Source organism: Oncorhynchus kisutch, linkage group LG18, assembly GCF_002021735.2.
Source record: "Oncorhynchus kisutch isolate 150728-3 linkage group LG18, Okis_V2, whole genome shotgun sequence".
NCBI lineage: Eukaryota > Metazoa > Chordata > Actinopteri > Salmoniformes > Salmonidae > Oncorhynchus > Oncorhynchus kisutch.
The window spans coordinates 30,389,639-30,416,994 of NC_034191.2; the positions used below are offsets into that span (position 1 = coordinate 30,389,639).

Here is a 27,356-nt window from a genome sequence, read left to right on the forward strand (position 1 = left end):
GTGTGTGTGTGTGTGTGTGTGTGTGTGTGTGTGTGTGTGTGTGTGTGTGTGTGTGTGTGTGTGTGTGTGTGTGTGTGTGTGTTCCCAAAACCTTGGGTCATGCGGAAACAATGTATTGTCCATAAACAAAACAATAAAGGGTGTGTGCTTGTTTTTAGATATCCTGTGACGTCCTTCGAGGGTGTGTGTGACGTCCCTCAAGGGTGTGTGATGTCCCTTGAGGGCCATAACATGTCCTGAGAAGCAGGTGTGTTGAACAATCTATAACAAAAACCTCCAGGCACCATAACCCCTATCCTTACTGCATGTCAACTCTCTCTCTCTAGATACACTATCCTCCCTGTCACTCCTCTTGTTCTCTTCCTCCCTTTCACTTTCTTCCCTTTCTTTCTAATCAGCAACCCTCACTCCACAGACTTAGAATATCATTTGTCATGACTATTAAAAAGATGAGTGAGGCCAAAGTTCTGTTCCCTTAATTTCTTAATTTCTCTTCTTTGGTTCAGCCTCATGAATAACATTAGCTGTTGTCTTCTTGTGTCTCGCCAACTGAAATCGTCTCATCATAGGCTCAAAGATAAACAGCTGAACCACATGCACCAACAACAGACTGCAGTCTGGTTAATGTCTAAGCACACACACATATACCCACACAACACAACACAACACACTTGGATTCAAGCCACGTATACGCTACGTGTATTACCTTACAACAGTTATTCAACATGTTTTCTAGGAATCCAAAAGGATGGGGGGCGGAAACCTTTTATGAAAGGTGATGACAAACTCCTCTAGAGAAAGTAGCAACCAACACAGACATTTACCAAACACAAAAGGCACACACTTCTCTTTATGGACTTTACAAAGACCTAACTAAGTGTTCAATAAAGCAAAATAAATTGCCAAATGTATGAAACAAGGGGACAAACACAATGTTCTGCTTTCTTGTCGTTACTATCTGCCTAGTTAATTACACTGACTCATCCACCACAGATCCTCATCATCAGTCCTCTCTGACAGGCTACATTTCGCTGTCAGTCTGGTCCTCACCATCAGTCCTCTCTGACAGGCTACATCACTCTGTCAGTCTGGTCCTCACCATCAGTCCTCTCTGACAGGCTACATTTCTCTGTAAGTCTGGTCCTCACCATCAGTCCTCCCTGACAGGCTACAGCTCTCTGTCAGTCTGGTCCTCACCATCAGTCCTCTCTGACAGGCTACAGCACTCTGTCAGTCTGGCCCTCACCATCAGTCCTCTCTGACAGGCTACAGCTCTCTGTTAGTCTGGTCCTCACCATCAGTCCTCTCTGACAGGCTACAGCACTCTGTCAGTCTGGTCCTCACCATCAGTCCTCCCTGGCAGGCTACAGCTCTCTCAGTCTGGTCCTCATCATCAGTCCTCCCTGGCAGGCTACAGCACTCTGTCAGACTGGTCCTCACCATCAGTCCTCCCTGGCAGGCTACATCACTCTGTCAGTCTGGTCCTCACCATCAGTCCTCCCTGGCAGGCTACAGCTCTCTGCCTGTCTGGTCCTCATCATCAGTCCTCTCTGACAGGCTACATTTCTCTGTCAGTCTGGTCCTCATCATCAGTCCTCTCTGACAGGCTACAGCACTCTGTCAGTCTGGTCCTCACCACCAGTCCTCTCTGACAGGCTACATTTCTCTGTCAGTCTGGTCCTCACCATCAGTCCTCTCTGACAGGCTACAGCACTCTGTCAGTCTGGTCCTCACCACCAGTCCTCTCTGGACAGGCTACATTTCTCTGTCAGTCTGGTCCTCACCATCAGTCCTCCCTGGCAGGCTACAGCACTCTGTCAGACTGGTCCTCACCATCAGTCATCTCTGACAGGCTACAGCTCTCTGTTAGTCTGGTCCTCACCATCAGTCCTCTCTGGCAGGCTACAGCTCTCTGTCAGTCTGGTCCTCATCATCAGTCCTCCCTGGCAGGCTACATTTCTCTGTCAGTCTGGTCCTCACCATCAGTCCTCTCTGACAGGCTACAGCACTCTGTCAGACTGTAGTCAGACTGCCATCATTTTCAGATAGGTCCAAAACAGCAACAACTGCATCATTATCACCCCATACAAGCAGCGGTTTACGAGCACTACCTAACATATATTGCCTCCCTAATGTCCCTCTATTCCTTACATCTAGCCATACTATTTCACATAGAATGACTTCTTTGAAAGAGAAAATGTTGCTGTACATCCATAAGTTAATTTGATATGTTTTCGCCTCTGACAGTCTGACACCGAGGGTTTCTGCATGGGAGCTGGGAGGCGCCTGCCTGCCTCGCACTTGAAGCATGAACAGTGCAATGCATTCTGACGTTTCTCTCGCTCACACAGCTGTTGAGGTTGAGGAGCGAAGCTTGCGCAGCTCTGCATGAAATGACTGATAATTCAAAGGCGCGCGCCGAGAACACCATGCATCCCGATTTGGAACGTGCTGTCGGAGAAAACACTTTGCGTAATTTACCCAGGAATGCACCTTGAAGAAGGCAGCCATTCTGTAGCCGAGCGCTTTATTTTGAAACAGTGGGTCTTTTCCAGTCAGTTTCTGCTTCAACGATCTGTTTTCAATAAGGATGTACAGAACATCTAATCAACCATAAAAGGCTGGAGATATCAAAGTGGAAATGTTACTCTGGGAAATAAAGTGGGGACTGTGACTGTGCGCATTCTGGTTTCTCCCAACGAAAGCAAGTAGTCTATATGGTTACGCGCACGTTGTGCTTTGTGAGAACAAGACATCAACCAACCGAAGATGGTCCGGTTTGTTCTTTGTGCTTTAATATTAGCTTTGGCTGACTTGAATTAAAGAATAACTGTAGGCCTATATAACATCCGTGGAATTGACCGTTTATTCCCCACCGTTCAAATGCTGGAATGGCTAGTGGTTTTGTGTATTGTGATTCTGGTGGCCGTTATTTGGCCAGCTTCGAAATATTTTGGTACCCAGGGCGAGCCAGACGCACTCTTCCAGGGGCTCGGAATTTCACGGCGGCAAACGAAGGAGAGGGTCTCGGAGAGGTGCGTCTCAGACCGGGAGGTCCCGGGGGACTGTGCTAATGCCCAGACACCGGACTTGGAAGGTGAGAATAAAGTCCCCGCTGTTGCGCTGATATGCAAACCCTCGGCGCTGGCCAACTATCTCTTCAAACACTGCAGGACTTTCAGCAATTTCACGGCGTGCACCGGATGGACATGGCGGGCGAGTGCGTTTCTTCAGACAGTCTACGGCGCGTGCTGGCCGTACAAGAGCCGGGTGCATTTCGTGCGAGACTACTTGCAGTTGAGTGACGATGGTCTCGTGGCACTGGACTGGGCAGTATCGGTGGCCGGTGCGTCGTACCAGAAACGGAGGAGAACCTCGAGTAATTCCACGAGCCCAATCCTCCTCATCATACCCAACTCTTTCGGGAAAATCACTAGAAATGTGCTGAAGGTAGCCTAATGATTTAATGAATGATGAAATACCATGCAATACCTTCTCATAACCAGGCTTATTCTTGTTCATCATGTGAAAACACCCTCAACCATAGTGTGCCCGGTGCCCACCTACACCTGTTATTAGGCCTACAGTATGTGCTAAGGCTTGTCTTATGGTCTTAATGGGGGCAAAATTATACTAATTGTCTTGCTCCTTTTTTACCTCCGCTCTGACAACATAGCTGTCACTTAGAACACAGCTTACAGTGCTATTGATGTCTATTAGGGGCTGTTGTGAACTGTCTCAGGGGCAGAAATAAGATTTACATCAACTCTAGACATCTCTACACTGTAATGGGGTTACTGTGAATATACAGGCAGCTTGGTGGCAAGTACAATGATGTATTTCATATAACAGTACATCTACTGTAATAACACAGTCTCAAAGCAAGTACTGTATAATGACATGCAGTACAATACTGTAAAATTGACTGTATTATACTGTAAACAAGTAAAATGCTACCATAATCAGTATGAATGGATGGATTAATTAATTAAATTAATTAAGGGGAGGGTTTTGTATTTCACAAAACTGTAATTACAAGGGATTAGTGCAAGCAGGTTGGCTGCTAGGGAAAGTGTTGACACATTACACATTAATGAATATGTGGGGCTTTATATCACTTGCACTTCTAGAGGTCATAACAAAGGTTTGGCAGCGACTACAGATCAAAACAGACCAAAAGGGCAAAATGCTCAACCATTTAAGGTTTAGGACTTACTGCCACTCCAATCTGTCCCCCATACAAATGGATGGATCACTATAACCAGAAAGGAGTCCCATTGTTACATCATTCTCACTCACAGGTGCAACAAATACAGCCTCTTACAAGGCAGCCTCAAAATATGTTCATGAGCCAGAAACAACAATACCATGCACCCACTAGTGGTCAAAATGTTTTTGGTGCTCCAAAGACACATTACAGTATTGTATTCTGTGGGGTGGAAATACATTACCATTTGAAATACATCAATTATTTCCCCGCCCACAACATTTTACCACAATGCACCATCATTTACCGTATGCTGCAGCAAAATGTTTCATAGTATTTTACTGTTGATAATACCCCAAATGACTGTATAATTTACTGTTTTCCGTTACAGTGTAGTTATTATGACTTATTTGGTAAACATATATTATATGCATACACATAACAAAGCCTATCTCATGGTCATACAATTCTATGCTATACCATTCATTGTTGAAGGTTCAATCTGTGAAGTTATTTGTAATGGTGAAATTACATAAATAGTGAAATTATGTCTAATTCATCGTTGCAGTGGTGTGTGGGGGGGGGGGGGCATCTTCATTCAAGTCAGTCTTGGCAAGGTGAGGAAGAGAGAAAGAAAGCGAACAACGAGCACAGCGCCATGCGGTAAAACCAGGGTTCAATACAGTGATTGTGGTAATTGAGAAACGCTTTTACAAGGCTTTGCTCTGCCTGGGCAGGTTATGAGTGAAAGGATCACATCACTGCAGCTGTACTCCCAATAGTCTAGTCCCAGATCAATTTGTGCTGTCTTGCCAACTCATACCATTATCAGCAAGACAGCACAAACAGATCTGGGATCAGGCTACACTCCAATGCCCATTAGCCTTATAATGTGTCAGAGTGCCCTGCGGTCCAGGCAATGTGGCTAGATTCTTCTGACACATTCTATCCCAACTAGATCAAAAAACCTGCCCAATCCACTATAAAGTATCCCAATTGATTGTAAAACTGATTTATGTACTCTTACTGTTGTGAGTAACAAAAAGTCACAACCTTGACCGCCAACACCCCCTACTAGCCTAGTCTGTCAACAATGGGAGCATTCATAGGCGCTGATACACTATCAACAGCCTGTCAAGAGTCAGCAGAAGAATGGGAATTTAGACTACGGTTTAAGTTAATTATTTTGTTTGTAGCCTAGGGAGATGTTGGGAGAAAGAGATGGAGGGAGGAGAGGGGGAAATAGAAAGAATGAGAGATGCGAGAGGGAAATTTTGAGAAAAATGTATTCTATCAAATGTGTCAAATGTGACTTTTCTGTTTTCTGGGAGATGGAGAGCTGAAGAAATTGAATTTTGAGTAAAAGTTAAAGTGAATGATTTTTTACGTCCGTAGCCTAGGGAAATGGGGGAAGAAAGAGAGAGAGAGGGATATGGGAAGAAAGATTTAACTAAAATGTAATTCTGTCAGATTTGACTTTCCTTTTTGCTGGGAGATCGAGGGTGCATCAGAGCAAAAGAGAGGGTGATGGGAAGAATGTAAGAGAGAGAGAAGAAATAGAAAGATAGATTGAGTAAAGGGCAAATTATGTTGGATTCTTTTTTCTTTTGTCTTTCTGGGTCAACTCCAATTGTGTATGTGTGTTTGTATGTGTGTTTGTGTGTGTATGTGTATGTGAGAGAGAAAGAGGGAGTCAGAAAGAAAGAAAGAGAGAGAGAGAGAGCGAGGGAAAGATAGAGATGAGATAAGAAGAGACAGGGAGAGGAAGAGAGAGCACATTCGTGTATTTTGAGAGAGCTAAATCAGTGTGTTTGGACATCATCCTTTCTAGATGAGACTTTGTCATCCTTTTTCATAATGAGATTGTCTTTGTTTTACCCCCTCCCCCATGTTATGTTCCAGTAGTTGGGCATATACTGTAGCGTATGGGCCTACATTCCATCACAGCAAACGCACACACCATAAAAGTGTCTAGAAACAGACGGTGAATGGCAGGTGTTGCAAATTGCATCCCAAGTGTGCCTATTCCATATGTAGTGCACTATATAGGGAATAGGGTGCCATCTGCATTGCTTGCTGTTTGGGGTTTTAGGCTGGGTTTCTGTACAGCACTTTGAGATATCAGCTGATGTACGAAGGGCTATATAAATCGATTTGATTTGATTTGATTTGGGATGCAGTCATATTCTTGCTCAGTCCTGCTGCCCTGGCTATACAGTATGAAAGTATGCAGAGTGTGCGGTGGATGATTTGTTAGAGGACAGTTATAGGATTTATGCCCTCTATCCCCCTAACGGCCTGAGTTGTAGCAAGCTAGTCTGCGGTCTTTCCACTCCCATTTTCCCTCATAACTCCCCAACACAGATCTGAGCTGACTGGGTTGGTTTAGCATTGCGCTCCAAATAGTTTTCACCATATTTCTTTCGCCTGTCCAGTACAGTCTGATCTGTGAAGGGGATTAGGGAGGGACCGAGAGAAGGGAACAAACAACGTTGTGGAGTGAAATGGGTCCCATGACTCCTGTATGCTCTCTTTAAGGTCAGACATAGAGCCAAAGGTGAGATCACATCTGAGTGTGGATTTTACAGGCTTGTGTCCAGACATAGGACACCATACTGTCTACACGTTTATTACACAATTAGTCGAGCCAGTGAATAAGACTGAACTATGGTAATTCGGAGCTAGACAAATGCCTGGTTCAAAATATACCCTCAGACTTCCAACATGGCAGAAGCCCAAGTCCTGCGTTAATTCACACATTGTTGCATTGATGAGTACGTTTCTATAAGCATTTAATCAAAATAGGAATGCTGATGATGAACTTGACTGCGATACCCTCCAGTATGATGAACTTGACTGTGATACCCCTCCAGTATGATGAACTTGACTGCGATACCCTCCAGTATGATGAACTTGACTGTGATACCCTCCAGTATGATGAACTTGACTGTGATACCCCTCCTGTATGATGAACTTGACTGTGATACCCTCCAGTATGATGAACTTGACTGTGATACCCCTCCAGTATGATGAACTTGAATGTGATACCCCTCCAGTATGATGAACTTGACTGCGATGCCCTCCAGTATGATGAACTTGACTGCGATACCCTCCAGTATGATGAACTTGACTGCGATGCCCTCCAGTATGATGAACTTGACGGTGATACCCCTCCAGTATGATGAACTTGACTGTGATACCCCTCCAGTATGATGAACTTGACTGTGATACCCCTCCTGTATGATGAACTTGACTGTGATACCCTTCAGCATGATGAACTTGACTGTGATAGCCCTTCAGCATGATGACTTTAACTCTGCATTTAACAGCTGTGTTATGAGAGTGATGATGTCATTTCTACTTCCTCCATTTCTACGGGTGGTTGAGTCAGAGACAAATCCCTTTGGTCTTGTTCACAGCTATGTTCAGAGCTATGTTCAGGCTGAATGGTGGACCTTCAATATTTGTGGGAGTTTGTGAGAGTTTGGCATCGTTCGTCTGAAGAATGTGGCAGTGTGTAAATGTGTGTGCAGATGCATACACATGAGTGTGTGCAGGGGTCTGTGTAGGCATGTGTGTGGCAGGATGTACTGCAGGCGTGTGCATGCTTCTGAGTGAGAGTGTGTAGGTGTGTGTCTGCGACTGTACAGGCATGAGTTTAAGTGTGAGTGTTGGCGTGTGCATACTTCAGTGTTTCTCAAGGCTCAGTGACAAGAATTCCTCATGGGCTCAACACTGGCAGCATCGTCCAGAAGTCCAGAGGGAAAACAAATGGAGGACTGGAGCAAAGATGATCTGCTTTATACCTCATCATCCTTATGTTGGAAAACTGTACTTCAATGAAATAGTGTCGCCACCTCAATACTACTGTGATCCACGATAATAGTAGGATGAATTAATTCAGAGAGAGGGAGAGAGAGATGTTGAGAAAGGGACAGACAGAGACAGCGGGAGGAAGAGAAAGAGAAGGAAAGGTTGAGACAGAGGAAAGAGAGAAACGCAGAGAGAAAAGATGATATCCAGGTATAAGTGCTCTTGCGAGTTTCTTAGCTCTGTAAATATTTAATGTAGTGATCTGTTACACCTCCTCTTGGTCTCTCTCTAATCACTGTCTTTTTATATCTCTGTGAAGCTGTACATTCATACTCTGTTCGTGTGTTTCTAATGGCACCCTATTCCCTATAAAGTGGACTACTTTTTACAATTAGTGCACTATATAGGGAATAGGATGCCATGTCAGATGCAGCCTGTGTTGGTGTTGTTACAGTTCATAGTCAGTTGAAACATCATGCATTAATGAATTCATGTATTTAAATAGGGCTTTTACATTGACCTAACACTATGAATTACATTATGTTCTGTTTCTGTGTCCTTCAGCTCTGTGAGGTGGCGTTGTCCCATGGCTACCTACCCGTGGTGTTTAACCGGCGCAGCCACAATTCCACCCCCCTCAGCACCGTCAAGCTGCAGCAGTTTGGCGACCCAGGTGACCTACGCGAGGCCGTGCGCTACGTGCGCTACAGGCAGCCTGTGAGCCGGCTGTACGCGGTGAGCGAGAGCACCGGGTCCGGTCTCCTCCTCGCCTACCTGGGAGAGTGTGGTTCATCCAGCTACTTGACGGCCGCCGCCTGCCTCTCGCCAGTGTTCCGCTGCCAGAGCTGGTTTGAGAAAGGACCCATCTGGCCCATACACTGGGCTCTGGTGACTTACCAGAGGATATGCCTCAGCAGGTAAAGGATGGAGGAAGGAAGGGAGTGGGGAGGAAGGGAGGGAGAGGGTAGAAGGGGACAAACACACAGGGTAAGTATGGAAAGGGAGGGATGGTGGAGAGAGAGAGAAACCTGATTGAGAAGAGGAGAAGAAAGGGAACAATGTCAAATACCCTGATATTATAGGATTTGATTAAAATACAATACCATAACCATGGCAACCAGTGTCCTGCCCACAGTGCTATTGATCGAGCGGGGCATCGGGACCCAACTTGTGGTTTCACAATCAATGCTAACAAGGATGTTACAGAGCCTTGCAGCTCTTCTAAATGTATTTACTGATTGTACTTTGTTTACTGATTGTACTTGTTTGTGTGTGTGGGTATGTGTGGGTGTTGTGGGTCTGTCTCTTTGTTTGCGTGTGTGTGTTCATGTCTGTGTACTGTATATCTAGGTACAGGACAGTGCTGGGTGAGACAGTGCACACCGACACCCTTTTCTCCAGCTGTTCCCTGCGTGGCCTGGAGGAGGTGCTGTTCTGCCAGCAGCCAGGCCCTAAAGGAGCCCTGGCCCTAGCAGGGGGAACCAGCAGCAGCAGTGGGGGAGCCTGGGAGGCCTACTGGGAACGCAATGAACCCCTCCGGGACGTAGACGAAGTCGCCATCCCCGTTCTGAGTGTCTGTGCTCAGGATGACCCTATCAGAGGAGACCCCCAGTCTACCCTACCCCTGGAACTCTTCGAGAGCAACCCCCACTTCTTCCTGCTGCTGACCACCAGGGGGGGACACTGTGGCTTTAACACCCAGGAAGGGAGTGCTTTCTCTGGGGGAATGACCGGTGGAGGGACCCCTGGGACTAGCTGGAGTCACCAGGCCCTGCTGGAGTTCTTCAGGACCACCACGGACTTCATTGCGGCAGAGGAGAGGGCTAAGCAGGCTGCCAGACGGAGGGGCCTGGGGGGTAGCAGCCAGGGCAAAGTCTTCAGACATCGTAGTGTCAGTACCTGTAAGAGGCTGCCCGCATGCTCACATAATATACACACTATCTACAACTGGCAGAGGTCTTATACACGATGAGCTGGGGTGATGATATTGGATATTATGGATGATAAGGGATTGATATTATGGATGATAAGGGATTGATATTATGGATCATAAGGGATTGATATTATGGATGATAAGGGATTGATATTATGGATGATAAGGGATTGATATTATGGATGATAAGGGATTGTATCTGCAGAACAAGAGAGCTTTGCATTTAAGGGCTGAAAATGAATCTGTGTGCCCCAGCCACCTGGGTAATTGTTGGAACAGGGTTTCATCGACACACACTCTCAGAAATTGAGGATGAACACTTCAAAACACACTAGGGGTAACCAGAAAAGTCTGTGTGTTTGTGTGCGTTTGTTCCCGCCCGATGACTGTCCAAAAATGCCCATCTGGACACTGGACTGCCAGTATTTCTCTGACGAGCCAATCAGATTCAAGAGGAAAATTTGTGTAATGATATTGTGATATTTTGCTGAACTGGGTGGAACCTGTTGGGTCTGTGGGTTTTCCCACATGTTGTAATTCAAACTCTGACTGAGGTTTGTTGAATGTAGCTGGAATTTACAACTTTGAATTGGCACTGTTAGTGACATGATGATTTTCCTGTAGATTTCTCAACAATGTTAAACCTCTGTTAAATGTGTTAAATGATGTGAATGATTGTTCCTTACCAATGTAATAAAACAAAACTATGAGGGAACATGTATCATGCAAGCATTTCATTTTGGTCACATACTGTAATTATGTCTGGATACAAATTAACAGTAACACTGTAACATTGTATGAATTACAGTTACTGTATGTGGAACTTTATGTACTGTACAATACTTTACGTGTGATACTTTGAGACTATGTAAAGCAGAGAGATTCATAAAACGATTCATAAAACGCATGGAGAGTTTTCCATTTAGACCACTCCTAAAATAGCTGTATGCCCAGAGCGATGCCACTGTCATTGTGTGTGTGTGTGTGTGTGTGTATGTCTGTGTGTGTGTGTGTGGTGCGTGTACGTGTGTGTGTGCCTCTGTGTGTGGGTCTGCGTGTGCGTGTGTGTCTGTGTGATCTAATTAGACATCTCTCTGCAGTGTGTCCCTACAGATCCTCATCCACTCAGACAGCTGCTACTGCTGGACCACAGCTTCAGTTAACATCTAACCCTAATACACTCTACCTTTCCTTGGAGGCATCTTTGGGAGCAATTTCCAAATGCCTGAAGGTACTACGTTCATCTGTACAAACAATAGTACGCAAGTATAAACACAATGGGACCACGCAGCCGTCATACCTCTCAGGAAAGAGACGCGTTCTGCCTCCTAGAGATGAACGTACTTTGGTTCGAAAAGTGCAAATCAATCCCAGAACAACAGCAAAGGACCATGTGAAGATGCTGGAGGAAACAGGTACAGAAGTATCTATAACCACAGTAAAATGAGTCCTATATCGACATAACCTGAAACGCCACTCAGCAAGGAAGAAGCCACTGCTACAAAACCGCCATAAAAAAAGCCTACGGTTTGCAACTGCACATGGGAACAAAAATTGTACTTTTTGGAGAAATGTCCTCTGTTCTGATTAAACAAAAATAGAACTGTTTGGCCATAATGACCATCGTTATGTTTGGAGGAAATAGGGGGAGGCTTGCAAACCGAAGAACACCATCCCAACCATAAAGCACGGGGGTGGCAGCATCATGTTGTGGGGGTGCTTTGCTGCAGGAGGGAGTGGTGCACTTCACAAAATAGATGGCATCATGAGGGAGGAAAATTATGTGGATATATTGAAGCAACATCTCAAGACATCAGTCAGGAAGTTAAAGCTTGGTCGCAAATGGGTCTTCCAAATGGACAATGACCCCAAGCATACTTCCAAAGTTGTGGCAAAATGGCTTAAGGACAACAACGTCAAGATATTAGAGTTGCCATCACAAAGCCCTGATCTCAATCCTATAGAAAATGTGTGGGCCGTGCTGAAAAAGCATGTGAGAGCAAGGAGGCCTACAAACCTGACTCAGTTACACCAGGAATGGGCCAAAATTCTCCCAAATATTGTGAGAAGCTTGTGGAAGGCTATCCAACACGTTTGACCCAAGTTAAACAATTTAAAGGCAATGCTACCAAATACTAATTGAGTGTATGTAAACTTCTGACCCACTGGGAATGTGATGAAAGAAAGAAAAGCTGAAATAAATAATTATCTCGACTATTATTCTGACATTTCATATTCATAAAATAAAGTGCTGATCCTAACTGACCTAAGAAAGGGAATTTTTACTAGGATTAAATGTCAGGAATTGTGAAAAACAGAGTTTAAATATATTTGGCTAAGGTGTGTGTAAACTTCTGACTTCAACTGTATATGTAGTCTACTATCTCTCCCCCTTTGCAAACCTCTGCATCACAGTATGCAAACAGGCCTTGTAATGTAACAATGTGCACCTACATTGTAATGACACTGTAACTACCATGTAAATACAGGTATTACATATGATCCCAGTGCCCAGACAACTTCAGCACAGAACATAGCCACTGTTATTTGTTACAACAGTCTTTCTGGTTCTACAAATGACAATGAGCTGAAGCAGCCTGCTTAGAATCCTCATTCTTTTGTTGTTCATTTTCATTTAGTGAAATGTCAACTGGAGCAGACAGACATAGGGGCGACAGAAACAATAACCACCAGGCCTCTCAGCCTCCCGGCCCAATTAAGTTGTTAACATTGAATTGACCTTTAACACTTTGCTTATTTAATTCCAGCCCCAACGTCTGTGTCTGTCCAATTGGATTTGCATTGATTGATATTTCATTAGCTTACATAGCTTATAATAACCTAGTCCATTGATATAATCAAGATATATGCATAGGTCAGTGAGAAAACCTGCTTTGGAATAGAGAGGATATAATAATGGAATTTGTTTGATGACTAAGTGAAGCAGGCTAGTGCTGTGTTGATGTACTGTAATATTTCACTAAAGTAAGGAGGGCCATCTAGTGGCTGTTGGGTGCAAGTGACATTCCACCAGTTTCTGAAAAGCCGAAGCCTCTTGTATAGATAGCGGCTGTGATTAGATACTAATGCTAATGCAGCATTGAATTTAAACAACGTTATGACGAATGGATACTGGACTCAACACAGCTACACATGAATCTATCTTGATTTTCATGAGACCGTTATAAGAAATGTTGCAAAATACCGGCAGTTACTTTTTACACATTTTACAATGCACTCAATGAAAACATACATTATTGTAATGATTCAAGGACTACCCGTGATATAATTAACAGAAAAGAGTCTAAATAACGAACATAAAACAACAGGAACATTAATAGAGCATACGTTTCCCACCCTATGCACATGAGAACAGGTTATGTTGTGTGAAGGGCATATCGCCTAACAACCTGTCTGCATGACTTACATTTCTAATGATACTCTTACTTTGGCGTTATCGTCTGATCTATTTACCCATCACAATGATGTCATTAAGACCAAGTCCCACAAACCTCTAGTGTCCAGAAGGTGGCAGCACTGGCTGGGTTTCTGAATGGTTTCTGTCTCTCTGAGAGACTGCCTAAAAGACACAATGACGCAGCTATATCTCTGCTGCTTTAGGCTGGGAAACTGGAGCACAGCACATGGAGGCCAGATATAGCCCTGGTTTAAAAAGATATCTGCCGAGTCACAAGTAAATCTAATCACGGAAGTGATGCATTTATTTTGTGCCAAAAATGCGCAGAATTATGTGCTATTTCACATGGACCAGTGAATTTGACATCAGTCACGATGGGTCGCTCTCTTACTGTTCTCATTTGCAGTGATGAAGTATAGCTTGGCCTATCCGATGTAGCTCGGATTCCAAGCCTCTTCTCTAATCCAATATGTTACCTTTACATGCCAATATGTACAGCTGCATAAACTTCTAAGAATCTGTGACTGCCAGCCTAGGCAGTATTTCTGAAAAACATTAAAAAACACAAGAATCTCACATGTCAGATCATCAGGAAAAACATCTGCTCATCTGGAGCTTTTTCAACCCTGTTGCACCTCCTCTCTCCTTCTACTCCCCCTCTTCTCTCTTCCTCATCTCCTCCACCACCCTCAACCCCTCATTCCTTCTCTCCCCCCTCCCCTTCTCCCCTCCTCCTATATCTCCCCCCACCCAATCCTCTCCTCCCCTCCTCTCCTCTCCTCACCCTCAGATGGGTTGGTGATGGTAATGTGTGAGTAGCTCCATCTCAAGCAGAATATTTGTGGTGCATACTAGCCTTTACACATTCCTCTGCAGACACATGCCATAGGCATATTGGGTGTGGTGTGGGGATATCTGCTAGGAAAGGCCTAGCTAGCTATTACATCAAATTCTATATGGTTCTGTGTTAGGTTTGGATGTTGTGATATCTGCTAAGGAAAGCCTTCTCTATTTACTGTAGATAGCACATCAAATCCTCAATCCTATATGTTATGCTCTGTGGTTCATACTGGTTCAGTGGTGACATCTGCTTAAGGAAAGGCTCACTATTATTCTTTATAACTAGCTAACACATAAAATCCTGTATGTATAGCCTCTGTGGTTCAAAGTGGGTTTAGTGGTATCTGCTAGGAAAATACCTCACTGTTCTCTATAGATAGCTAGTAACATGCTATATACATGACATCAGAGTTCAGGGTCTCCGATTCACTGCTCTGGGTATTGACTGACAAACGGTCTGAGTTGCCCAGCTCATGACAAGTTGCACCATAACTCCTGTTAATTGGGAAACTTTAGCAAATGTTTTGTTGTCTGAGTGAGGGAAAAGTTGTAAATACCACTTTGATGTCATACAAGAAAGCCAAACAACCATGAGTCAAAATGTGCACTTCACATTTCCATATCATAAAACTCATGTAAATCAAATGTTATTTGTTACATGCACAGAATACAGCAGGTGTAGACCTTACTTAACCAACAATGCAGTTTTAAGAGAATAGAGTTACGAAAATATTTACTAAATCAAATAAAAAAGTAACACATATATATTGGGTAACGGTACCGAGTCAATGTGTGGGGTACAGGTTAGTCGAGGTCATTTGTACATGTAGGTAGGGGTAAAGTGACTATGCATAAACAGTGACATGTACGGTGGGGCAAAAAAGTATTTAGTCAGCCACCAATTGTGCAAGTTCTCCCACTTAAAAAGATGAGAGAGGGCTGTAATTTTCATCATAGGTACACTTCAACTATGACAGACAAAATGAGAAAAAAAATCCTGAAAAATCACATTGTAGGATTTTTAATTAATTAATTTGCAAATTATGGTGGAAAATAAGTATTTGGTCAATAACAAAAGTTTATCTCAATTATATACCCATTGTTGGCAATGACAGAGGTCAAACGTTTTCTGTAAGTCTTCACAAGGTTTTCACACACTATTGCTGATATATTGGCCCATTCCTCCATGCAGATCTCCTCTAGAGCAGTGATGTTTTGGGGCTGTTGCTGGGCAACACGGACTTTCAACTCCCTCCAAAGATTTTCTATGGGGTTGAGATCTGGAGACTGGCTAGGCCACTCCAGGACCTTGAAATGCTTCTTACGAAGCCACTCCTTCGTTGCCCGGGCGGTGTGTTTTGGATCATTGTCATGCTGAAAGACCCAGCCACGTTTCATCTTCAATGCCCTTGCTGACGGAAGGAGGTTTCCACTCAAAATCTCACGATACATGGCCCCATTCATTCTTTCCTTTACACGGATCAGTCGTCCTGGTCATCTTTGCAGAAAAACAGACCCAAAGCATGATGTTTCCACCCCCATGCTTCACAGTAGGTATGGTGTTCTTTGGATGCAACACAGCATTCTATGTCCTCCAAACACGACGAGTTAAGTTTTTACCAAAAAGTTATATTTTGGTTTCATCTGACCATATGACATTCTCCCAATCTTCTGGATCATCCAAATGCTCTCTAGCAAACTTCCGACGGGCCTGGACATGTACTGGCTTAAGCAGGGGGACACGTCTGGCACTGCAGGATTTGAGTCCCTGGCGGCGTAGTGTGTTACTGATGGTAGGCTTTGTTACTTTGGTCCCAGCTCTCTGCAGGTCATTCACTAGGTCCCCCCGTGTGGTTCTGGGATTTTTGCTCACCGTTCTTGTGATCATTTTGACCCCACGGGGTGAGATCTTGCGTGGAGCCCCAGATCGAGGGAGATTATCAGTGGTCTTGTATGTCTTCCATTTCCTAATAATTGCTCCCACAGTTGATTTCTTCAAACCAAGCTGCTTACCTATTGCAGATTAAGTCTTCCCAGCCTGGTGCAGGTCTACAATTTTGTTTCTGGTGTCCTGTGACAGCTCTTTGGTCTTGGCCATAGTGGAGTTTGGAGTGTGACTGTTTGAGGTTGTGGACAGGTGTCTTTTATACTGATAACAAGTTCAAACAGGTGCCATTAATACAGGTAACGAGTGGAGGAGAGAGGAGCCTTTTAAAGAAGAAGTTACAGGTCTGTGAGAGCCAGAAATCTTGCTTGTTTGTAGGTGACCAAATACTTATTTTCCACCATAATTTGCAAATAAATTCATAAAAAATCCTACAATGTGATTTTCTGGATTTTTTTCTCATTTTGTCTGTCATAGTTGAAGTGTACCCATGTTGAAAATTACAGGCCTCTCTCATATTTTTAAGTGGGAGAACTTGCACAATTGGTGGCTGACTAAATACTTTTTTGCCCCACTGTAGGTAGTGGTAAAGTGACTATGCATAAACAGCGAGTAACAGCAGTGTAAAAACAAAGGCGGTCAATGTAATAGTCCGGGTGGCCATTTGATGAATTGTTCAGCAGTCTTATAGCTTGGGGGTAGAAGCTGTTAAGGTCCTTTTCGACCTAGACTTGGTGCTCCAGTACCGCTTGCCGTGCGGTAGCAGAGAGAACAGTCTATGACTTGGGTGTCTAGAGTCTTTGACAATTTTTGGGCCTTCCTCTGACACCGCCTAGTATATACATGTCAAGTCGGAAGTTTACATACACTTTGGTTGGAGTTATTAAAACTAGTTTTTCAACCACTTCACAAATTTCTTGTTAACAAACTATTGTTTTGGATGTCGGTTAGGACATCTACTTTGTGCATCACACAAGTAATTTTTACAACAATTGTTTACAGACAGATGATTTCACTTATAATTCCCTGTATAACAATTCCAGTGGGTCAGAAGTTTACATACACTAAGTTGACTGTGCCATTAAACACCTTGGAAAATCCCAGAAAATGACGTCATAGCTTTAGAAGCTTCTGATAGGCTAATTGACATAATTTGAGTTAATTGGAGGTGTACCTGTGGATGTATTCAAAGGCCTACCTTCAAACTCAGTGCCCCTTTGCTTGACATCATGGGAAAATCAAAAGAAATCAGCCAAGATCTCAGAAAAAAATTGTAGACCTCCACAAGTCTGGTTCATACTTGCGAGCAATTTCCAAACAATTGAAGGTACCACGTTCATCTGTAAAAACAATAGTACGCAAGTATAAACACCATGGGACCACGCAGCCATCATACCGCTCAGGAAGGAAACCTGTTCTGTCTCCTAGTGACGACCGTACTGTGGTGCGAAAAGTGCAAATCAATCCCAGAACAACAAAGGACCTTGTGAAGATGCTGGAGGAAACATGTACAAAAGTATCTATATCCACAGTAAAACAAGTCCTATATCGACATAACCTGAAAGGCTGCTCAGCAACGAACAAGCCACTGCTCTAAAACCACCATAAAAAAGCAAGACGACAGTTTGCAACTGCACATGGGGATCATACTTTTTGGATAAATGTCCTCCTTTGTTTCATCCCTCTGATGAAACAAAAATAGAACTGTTTGGCCATAATGACCATCGTTATGTTTGGAGGAAAAAGGGGAGGCTTGAATGCTGGCAGCGTCATGTTGTGGAGGTGCTTTGCTGCAGGAGGGAGTGGTGCACTTCACAAAATAGATGGCTTCATGAGGCAGGGAAATTATGTGGATATATTGAAGCAACATCTCAAGACATCAGTCAGGCAGGTAAAGCTTGGTCGCAAATGGGTCTTCCAAACGGACAATGACCCCAAGCATACTTCCAAAGTTGTGGCAAAATGGCTTAAGTACAAAGTCAAGGTATTGGAGTGGCCATCACAAAGCTCTGACCTTAATCCTATAGAAAATTTGTGGGCAGTGCTGAAAAAGCATGTGCGAGCAAGGAGGCCTACAAACCTGACTCAATTACACCAGCTCTGTCAGGAGGAATGGGCTAAAATTCACCCAATGTATTGTAGGAAGCTTGTGGAAGGCTACCCAAAACATTTGACCCAAGTTACACAATTTAAAGGCAATTCTGCCAAATTCTAATTGAGTGTATGTAAACTTCTGACCCACTGGGAATGTGATGAATTAAATACGTTTAAATAAGATGAAATGAGGGGGGATCACGTGACCCTTGGACGAGATGGCCGCATGAACTAAGAGCTCCGCACAAGTAGTTTCCAATTCCTAATCTTACCTCCACTCCAAGTTCAAACTCATTTAGCTTTAGTAAGAAAAAGTCATGGCGGCTACAAAAGGCGACACTACAGGTGACATTTTTACCCGGACTCGAGTATTAGCGACGGAAAAAGCCTCCAAGAAGAAGCTAGCTTCAGAAAAAACTAGCGCCATTAGCCAGGAGCAAGAGAACCCGCTCCCCCACGAGGCACAACGAATGCCAACCTTGCACTCTGTCGAAGACATCCTTTCTGAGTTGAGATCCCAACGTACAGAACTAAACACTAAATTAGATGCCATTAACTCTCAGCTCAGTGCAATAGGGGGCAAGGTGACAATCCTGGAAAACGCTTTGCCTGACATCAACAACAAGATAACCATAAACGCGGGGCGCCTGGACGAGGCAGAGGGGCGAATCCTATCCATGGAAAACTTATTGACAGATGCCATGGAAACAATAGCATATGCTAAAAAGAAAATCGAGCATCTGGAAGAGAAAACAGAGGACCTGGAAAACAGGGGGCGAAGGAATAATTGTGTTCTATTCAATCTGGGCGAAAAAGAAGAGGGAAACATGCCACTGATCCGCTACCTGCAAGACAAACTTCCTGAGTGGCTCCACCTGTCCACCGACAGGCCCATAGAACTCGAGAGAGCTCACCGAGCACTGAGGCCCCCACCAGCAGCCAGACAACCACTGCGCCCAATCACCATACGTTTCCTGAGATTCACCGACAAGGAACGAGTCCTACAGGCGGCGAAAAACAACACCATCACAGTGGGAAACGCCAAACTCGCTTTACACCAGGACCTGTCAGCTGGAATACGCCGAAAGCGCCGAGAATTTGACGAAGTGAAGAAATACTCCATTGACCGAGGCATCTTCATGGGATTCAAATACCCAAACGAGCTCAGGATTCTTCACCAAGGAGCCTTGCGACACTTCAAAACTCCCGAAGAGGCAAAACGTTTTTTGAAAGACAATCCTGGCCAATGAGAAACAGACCAATGACTAAATGCGATTAATGCCATTACTAAAGGAGGTAAGACTACATATAGCCGATATCCAGAGACCCACCCCCTAAATGTCATTATAGCCGTCCAATTTATATTTATTTCCCTTTAACTGAGAGGGATGGGCTGTATAGCCTAACCCAGGCCTACTAATGTTTCAGCCTACTTTTATTTCCCTGTTTTTGTTGTTTTTTGTTGTTGCTATTATTACTTGGGGTTCCCTATGTCCCTTGGGGGAGGTATATGTAGGCTGGGCTATTGATTTTATTTTACCACTTTTACTGTGGTCTGGACGAGGGCAACTGTGTTATTTACTCAATGCGGGGTGGAGAGGATGAGGCATTTCTTTGGTGGGGAGAGGGAGACGTTGTGCGTTGCTAACTGTTCCCGGTTTTTGTTTTATTCGGAACACAGAATTGAGACTGAGCTGGGGGGTAATAGATCCAACGGGATGTGTCGAGTTGTTTGGGAACTCGGCTGGGGTGTTCAGAGATGATTATTTTATGTACACCATTTATTTTCCTTTTATGTGAACGCAGCTGTAACTACTATCCACTTTTACCCAGCGATGACTTGCACTAAAGTTCGATGACGATGACTAGTACCTTAAATCTATTGACATGGAACTGCCATGGTCTAGGGCATGCAATAAAAAGAAAAAAGATACTATGTGCTCTAAAAAAGGAAAAAGCAGACATCGCGCTATTACAAGAGACACACCTCTGTGATGCTGAACATGCCAAACTCCGCAGAGCTTGGGTGGGACAGGTGTATTTCTCATCTTTCAAATCAAACAGTAGAGGCACAACCATACTTATCCATAAGAATGTTCCATTCATAATTGACAAAAACATATCTGATCCGGAGGGGAGATTTATTTTGATAACTGGGTCACTATATGGTCAACCAATTACTATATTAAACATATACGCCCCTAACACAGATACTCCTGCCTTCATGTCAAAAATTATAGCCCTGTTCAATGAGCATTGTGTCTCCTTTGGCGTGGTGGCCGGAGATTTTAATTGTACCCTTAACCCAACCCTAGACAAATCATCTCAAGTCCCCACCACAAATCCTAGATCTGCAAAGATGTTGAACTCTCTTACTAAAGAGATGGGACTGATAGATATCTGGAGAGAGACTAATAGCTCATCTATGGACTATACATACTACTCTAATGTCCATAACACCTACTCCCGTATAGATTACATTTTTATCCCAAAGAGTTTCATAAATTCAGCCACTTGTACAATCGGACCCATAGCACTTTCAGATTACGCCTTTGTCCACCTCCGCTTTGACCTCTGCAAAAACATCCCGAGGTCAAAGAGCTGGAAATTCAACACCTCCATGCTATTAAACGAAGCGTTCCATACATTGGTAACTACATGGATAGACAACTACACACAAGACAACAAAGATTCTCCTGTTTCTCCGGCCACAATGTGGGACGCTGCTAAAGCCACACTAAGAGGTCATCTAATTGCATATGCTTCCTCTAAGAAAAAAGCAATGGAAGCACACAGGCTAGATCTTGAGAGGGAGCTGGAATGCTGTGAAAAAAATGCATAAACAATCCCTAGACAGCACCTCCTGGAGTCATCTTAAAGCAGCCAAAGCCAAACTGAATTTGGACTACACTCGGGAGATAAAAAAAAAGTTTTCTTTACTAAACAGAAATACCATGAGTATAGCAATAGGCCCAGTAGATTGCTTGCTTACCAATTAAAAAAGGAGCAGTCAGAGCGTACAATCATGGCTATCCGAACAGCAGAGGACGAGGTCACATATGACCCAAAAAAGATCAATTTAACCTTTCATGATTTTTACTGCAAACTATATACCTCTGAGAGAAAACACATGGAGGCAGAACTCCACTCTTTCCTAGAGGGAATCTCGCTACCTAAACTATCAGAGACCGACCAAGAAGATCTCAACTCCCCCTTCACTCCTGAGGAGATCCTGGAGGCAATTACCTCTATGCCACCTAATAAGTCCCCAGGCCCAGATGGATTCCCCAGAGAGTTCTACAAAGCTTTTTGGCCCCAGCTCAGCTCTATCTTCATGCCAATGCTGAAGGATTTTAGCAAAAACTGAGTTCTCCCAGACTCAATGCACACAGCTCGCATTACAGTGTTGCTAAAAAAGGACAAGGACCCCCTATCCTGCTCGTCCTTCCGGCCCATAAGCTTGTTGGATTTCGACTATAAAATAATTACCAAATTGCTCGCCAAAAGACTAAACACTCTTCTTCCCAAAATAATAAAAGCGGACCAAACTGGATTTATTAGAGACAGATACTCTTCTGATAACATTCGCCGTCTTTTTGATATTATTGATCAAGTAAACGCACAGAAGACCCCTGTCCTGCTGGCTTCACTGGATGCTGAGAAGGCGTTTGACAGGATGGAGTGGAGCTTTCTGTTTTCAGTCTTAGAAAAGTTCAATATGGGCCCAAATTTTATTAAATGGATCAAATCACTATACTCTCATCCAAATGCCATGGTGACTACTAATGGACTGAACTCTGACAGATTCCCTCTGGAACGGGGCACAAGACAAGGGCGCTCGCTGTCCCCACTGCTCTACTTGTTGGGGGCGGAGCCTCTGGCAGAGCTGATAAGGAGCAATTCAAGTATTATGGGTGTTTCTGCAGGCGGCCTGCAGCACAAGATTTCGCTTTACGCGGATGATGTCTTGCTGTACATATCCAACCCTGAGAAAATCCTCCCTCTCATTTTAGACACAATTGCTCAGTATGGCAAGTTTTCAGGTTATAAGATCAATTTTAACAAATCCACTGTCTGCCCTCTCAATATTACACTCACCAGCTCTATGAAGACACTTTGTCCTTTCCAATGGAAAACACAGGGGTTTCAATACCTCGGGATCTTCATAACACCAGATCTGAATAGCCTTTTTAAGGAAAATTATCTTCCACTCCTGGATCGAATCAAGAACGATCTCCAAACCTGGATCTCCCTCCCAATTAGCTTAGTAGGAAGAATTAATGTAATCCGTATGAACGTCCTCCCTAGACTGAACTACTTATTTCAGATGCTCCCATGCTATCTCCCAGTTTCCTTCTTCAAAACAACTAACCAAAGCACCACCAAATTTATATAGGGCAATAAAAAACCTAGGATCAAGTTTTCCACTCTATCGAAACCTGAATCTAAGGGTGGTCTTGCCCTTCCCTCTCTTCAATTGTACTACTGGTCTGCTCAAATCCGCAACATGCTAACATGGATCACAAACAGACAAGAGTCAACGTGGATTCAGATCGAAGCCCAATCCTGCGGTTCATTGCCCTTAAGCTCAATTATATTCATTAATAACTTTAGTGAAGTGGGCAACATAGCCAAAACCTTTGTGATTTACAGCACCCTACCAGCGTGGAGGGACTGTAAGAAATACCTGGGCATTTCCTCCCAAATATGTTCTCACTCGCCTATAGTAGGCAACCCAGACTTGCCAAAAGCCCTGAGGGATGCCAACTTTAATCTTTGGCATACTCTAGGAATCAGGACCTTTTCAGACCTATTTCATCAGAAAACCACTACACTGAAATCCTTTCAAGAGCTCTGCAGTGAATTCGATGTGCCAAGATCCCATTTTTTTTAAATATCTTCAAATTAGACATGTAATTTCCTCATTTACCTCCAAGAGGAGGTTTAGAACTCAGTTGAATGAAGTTGAAACCCTTCTTGTCACAGCACAAGGCAAAATATCTTACATCTATAGACTCCTTTCTGAGAAAGGAAGCTCCTCCTTTACTCCTTTGAAAATAATCTGGGAAAAGGACCTTAGTCTGACTATCAGTGATGAGTTATGGGCGGAGGTTTGCGACAGGGTATACTGCTCCTCTACCAGTGTAAAAATGAAAGAATCTAATTACAAATGTTTGTACAAATTGTATTATACTCCTTTGAGACTCCATAGAATGAAAACAGATATGTCTCCTAACTGTAAAAGATGTACCTCTGAAAGTGGAACCTATATGCATGTATTTTGGAGCTGTAGAGATAGCCAGATTCTGGCAATCTGTACATACTGCTGCACAGAAAATACTAGAGGTACAGTTTGATATGACCCCGTGTATCTATCTTCTTAATGCCCAGCAGGACTTTGTTCTTGATCCTGACAGAGAAAATTTGCTTATGACTATTACATACTTTGCTAAGAAATGTATTCTTCTATTGTGGGCCTCTAATACCCCTCCTACATTTAAAATGTGGATTGACCAGATTGTTGACTTTCTTCCTCTTGAAAAGCTCACTTATGACCTCCACGAGAGACAGCCCAAGTTTGATAGACTCTGGTCTCCACTATTCAACTATATTTCAAACTGGACAGAGTGAACTAGGGGTGACTAGGGAAATGCGCAGATACATGTTGTGTAAGGTACTGTAAAACCTAAAAACAAATTATTGGCCCGTCGTCTCAGCGAATGCTTGAAATAGCTGATAAGAACCTTGACCCTCCTGACCCCTCCTGTCTCAGCCTCCAGTATTTATGCTGCAGTAGTTTATGTGTCGGGGGGCTAGGGTCAGTTTGTTATATCTGGAGTACTTCTCCTGTCCTATTCGGTGTCCTGTGTGAATCTAAGTGTGCGTTCTCTAATTCTCTCCTTCTCTCTTTCTTTCTCTCTCTCGGAGGACCTGAGCCCTAGGACCATGCCCCAGGATTACCTGACATGATGACTCCTTGCTGTCCCCAGTCCACCTGGCCGTGCTGCTGCTCCAGTTTCAACTGTTCTGCCTTATTATTATACGACCATGCTGGTCATTTATGAACATTTGAACATCTTGGCCATGTTCTGTTATAATCTCCACCCGGCACAGCCAGAAGAGGACTGGCCACCCCACATAGCCTGGTTCCTCTCTAGGTTTCTTCCTAGGTTTTGGCCTTTCTAGGGAGTTTTTCCTAGCCACCGTGCTTCTACACCTGCATTGCTTGCTTTTTGGGGTTTTAGGCTGGGTTTCTGTACAGCACTTTGAGATATCAGCTGATGTACGAAGGGCTATATAAATACATTTGATTTGATTTGATAGTGCTGCTGCAAGTGTTATGTTTTTTTGTGTGTTTTTATTTTAATTTAGTTTTTGAGTACGTGTGCGTATGTGTGTGTGTATATATGTATATGTGTGTATGTATGTACATATGTATGTATGTATGTATGTATGTATATATATATATATATGCACCAAGGAAAATAAATAGATTAAGAAAAATAAATGCTTTTATTTGACTTTATCATTCATTTTAATTGTATTTTAATTGTTTATTTTTTCAAATGTATTATTATTTTTTTACTTTTTCTTTTTTTAAAGCCTGTCACATCTGTGAATGTGGAATGTGTTTTTAAAGCCTGTCACATCTGTGAATGTGGAATGTGTTTTTAAAGCCTGTCACATCTGTGAATGTGGAATGTGTTTTTAAAGCCTGTCACATCTGTGAATGTGGAATGTGTTTTTAAAGCCTGTCACATCTGTGAATGTGGAATGTGTTTTTAAAGCCTGTCACATCTGTGAATGTGGAATGTGTTTTTAAAGCCTGTCACATCTGTGAATGTGGAATGTGTTTTTAAAGCCTGTCACATCTGTGAATGTGGAATGTGTTTTTAAAGCCTGTCACATCTGTGAATGTGGAATGTGTTTTTAAAGCCTGTCACATCTGTGAATGTGGAATGTGTTTTGAAAGCCTGTCACATCTGTGAATGTGGAATGTGTTTTTAAAGCCTGTCACATCTGTGAATGTGGAATGTGTTTTGAAAGCCTGTCACATCTGTGAATGTGGAATGTGTTTTAAAGCCTGTCACATCTGTGAATGTGGAATGTGTTTTTAAAGCCTGTCACATCTGTGAATGTGGAATGTGTTTTTAAAGCCTGTCACATCTGTGAATGTGGAATGTGTTTTTAAAGCCTGTCACATCTGTGAATGTGGAATGTGTTTTTAAAGCCTGTCACATCTGTGAATGTGGAATGTGTTTTGTTGGTTGATTGAAAAACAAGAAAACTTAATAAAACTTTAAATTGAAAAAATAAGATGAAATACGTGGAAATAAGTCATTCTCTCTACTATCATTCTGACATTTCACATTCTTAAAATAGTGGTGATCCTAATTGACCTAAGACTGGGAATTTCTACTAGGATTAAATGTCAGGAATTGTGAAAAATTGAGTTTAATGTATTTGGCTACGGTGTATGTAAACTTCCGACTTCAACTGTAGGTCCTGTATGGCAGGAAGCTTGGCCCCAATGATGTATTGGGCTGTAAGCACTACTCTCTGTAGCTCCCTACAGTCAGATGCCAATCAGTTGCCATACCAGGCGGTGATGCAACTGGTCAGGATGCTCTCGATGGTGCAGTTGTAGAACCTTTTGAGGATCTGGGGACCCATGCCAAATCTTTTCAGTCTCCTGAGGGGAAAAAGGTGTGGTCGTACCCTCTTCACAACTTTCTTTGTGTGTTTGGACCATGATAGATTGTTGGTGATGTGGACACCAAGGAACTTGAAACTCTCGACACGCTCCACTACAGCCCCATTGATGGGGGCTAGTTCAGCCCTCCTTTTCCTGTCCTCCACGATCAGCTCCTTTGTCTTGCTCACATTGAGGGAGAAGTTGTTGTCCTGGCACCACAACACTGCCAGGTCTCTGATCTCCTCCCTATAATCTAACTCATCGTTGTCGGTGATCAGGCCTACCCCCGTTGTGTCGTCAGTAAACTTAATGATGGTGTTGGAGTTGTGCTTTGCCATGCAATCTTGGGTGAACAGGGAATACAGGTGTGGACTTAGCAAGCACCCCTGAGGGGCCCCTGAGTTGAGGATCGGCATGGCAGATGTGTTGTTGCCTACCCTTACCACCTGTTGAGTGCCCGTCAGGAAGTACAGGACCCATTTGCAGAGGAAGGTGTTTAGTCCCAGGGTATTTAGCTTAGTGATGAGCTTTGTCGGCACTATGGTTTTGAACGCTGAGCTGTAGTCAATGAACAGCATTCTCACATAGGTGTTCCTTTTGTCCAGGTGGGAAAGGGCAGTGTGGAATGGAGTGGGTCTAGGGTATCCGGGATGATGGTGTTGATGTGAGCCATGACCAGCCTTTCAAAGCACTTCATGGCTACCGACGTGAGTGCCACGGGGTGGTAGTCATTTAGGCAGCTTACCTTTGCTTTCTTGGGCACCGGGACTATGGTGGTCTGCTTGAAACTTGTAGGTATTAAAGACTTGGTCAGGGAGAGGTTGAACATGTCAGTGAAGACACTTGCCAGTTGGTCAGCGCATGCTCTGAGTACACGTCCTGGTAATCTGTCTGGCCCCGCGGCCTTGTGAATGTTGACATGTTTAAACTTCTTGCTCACATAGGCTACAGAGAGTGTGATCACACAATCGTATGGAACAACTCATGCAAGCTTCAGTGTTGCTTGCCTCGAAGCGAGCACAAAATATATTTAGCCCATCTGGTAGGCTTGTGTCACTGGGCAGCTCGAGGCTGGGTTTCCCTTTGTAGGCTGGGTCTCCTAATGTAGTATACAGTGTCAACGTTTATTATCACGATGTTTGATGTACAGTTAGAAGATGACATGGCATTAAACCCTGGGTTGTCCTGAAAAGAATGAGCCTATGTTTATTGTATTTTGAAGAACATTTGCCATGGACCACACATCTGAATTCACTCATGACTCCATTCTATGTGCACCAACATTATCTGCTTCTCTGCATTGCCTTTGTGAAATCCTCACACTGTAAGATCATATTTTATCATTTAGCTAATCATGTTGGCAATAGAACAAGCTTTCAAATTATCCCCCCCCGACCCAGACTGCGATTTATAATGTAACGCTTTTGGATTGTGAAAACAACAACAGTAAATGTGTGATGCAGGGCTGTG

The 27,356-nt window shown here is 43.5% G+C and overlaps 1 protein-coding gene across 2 annotated transcripts; it reads left to right on the forward strand.

The window, feature by feature from the left end:
- Positions 1-262: 262 nt before the first annotated feature.
- On the forward strand, positions 263-10,860 carry abhd15a (abhydrolase domain containing 15a). Of its 2 annotated transcripts, none has more exons than XM_031796170.1 (3): positions 263-3,097; positions 8,585-8,937; positions 9,371-10,860. In XM_031796170.1, exons 1-3 carry the CDS (start codon positions 3,074-3,076, stop codon positions 9,990-9,992), a joined length of 999 nt encoding a protein of 332 aa, XP_031652030.1. In that variant the 5' UTR covers positions 263-3,073; the 3' UTR covers positions 9,993-10,860. The 2 variants fall into 2 exon arrangements, with proteins under 2 accessions (XP_031652030.1, XP_031652029.1); XM_031796169.1 differs by having other exon boundaries at positions 272-3,450; positions 9,371-10,672.
- The last annotated feature ends 16,496 nt before the right edge of the window (positions 10,861-27,356 follow it).

Bases quoted from the DNA above. Each gene is read 5' to 3' on its own strand.
- abhd15a (XM_031796169.1), top strand. From the start codon at position 2,884: ATGCTGGAATGGCTAGTGGTTTTGTGTATTGTGATTCTGGTGGCCGTT. The intron at 3,451-8,584 runs GTAGCCTAATGA...TGTGTCCTTCAG, and splicing joins TCACTAGAAATGTGCTGAAG to CTCTGTGAGGTGGCGTTGTC. The intron at 8,938-9,370 runs GTAAAGGATGGA...CTGTATATCTAG, and splicing joins CAGAGGATATGCCTCAGCAG to GTACAGGACAGTGCTGGGTG.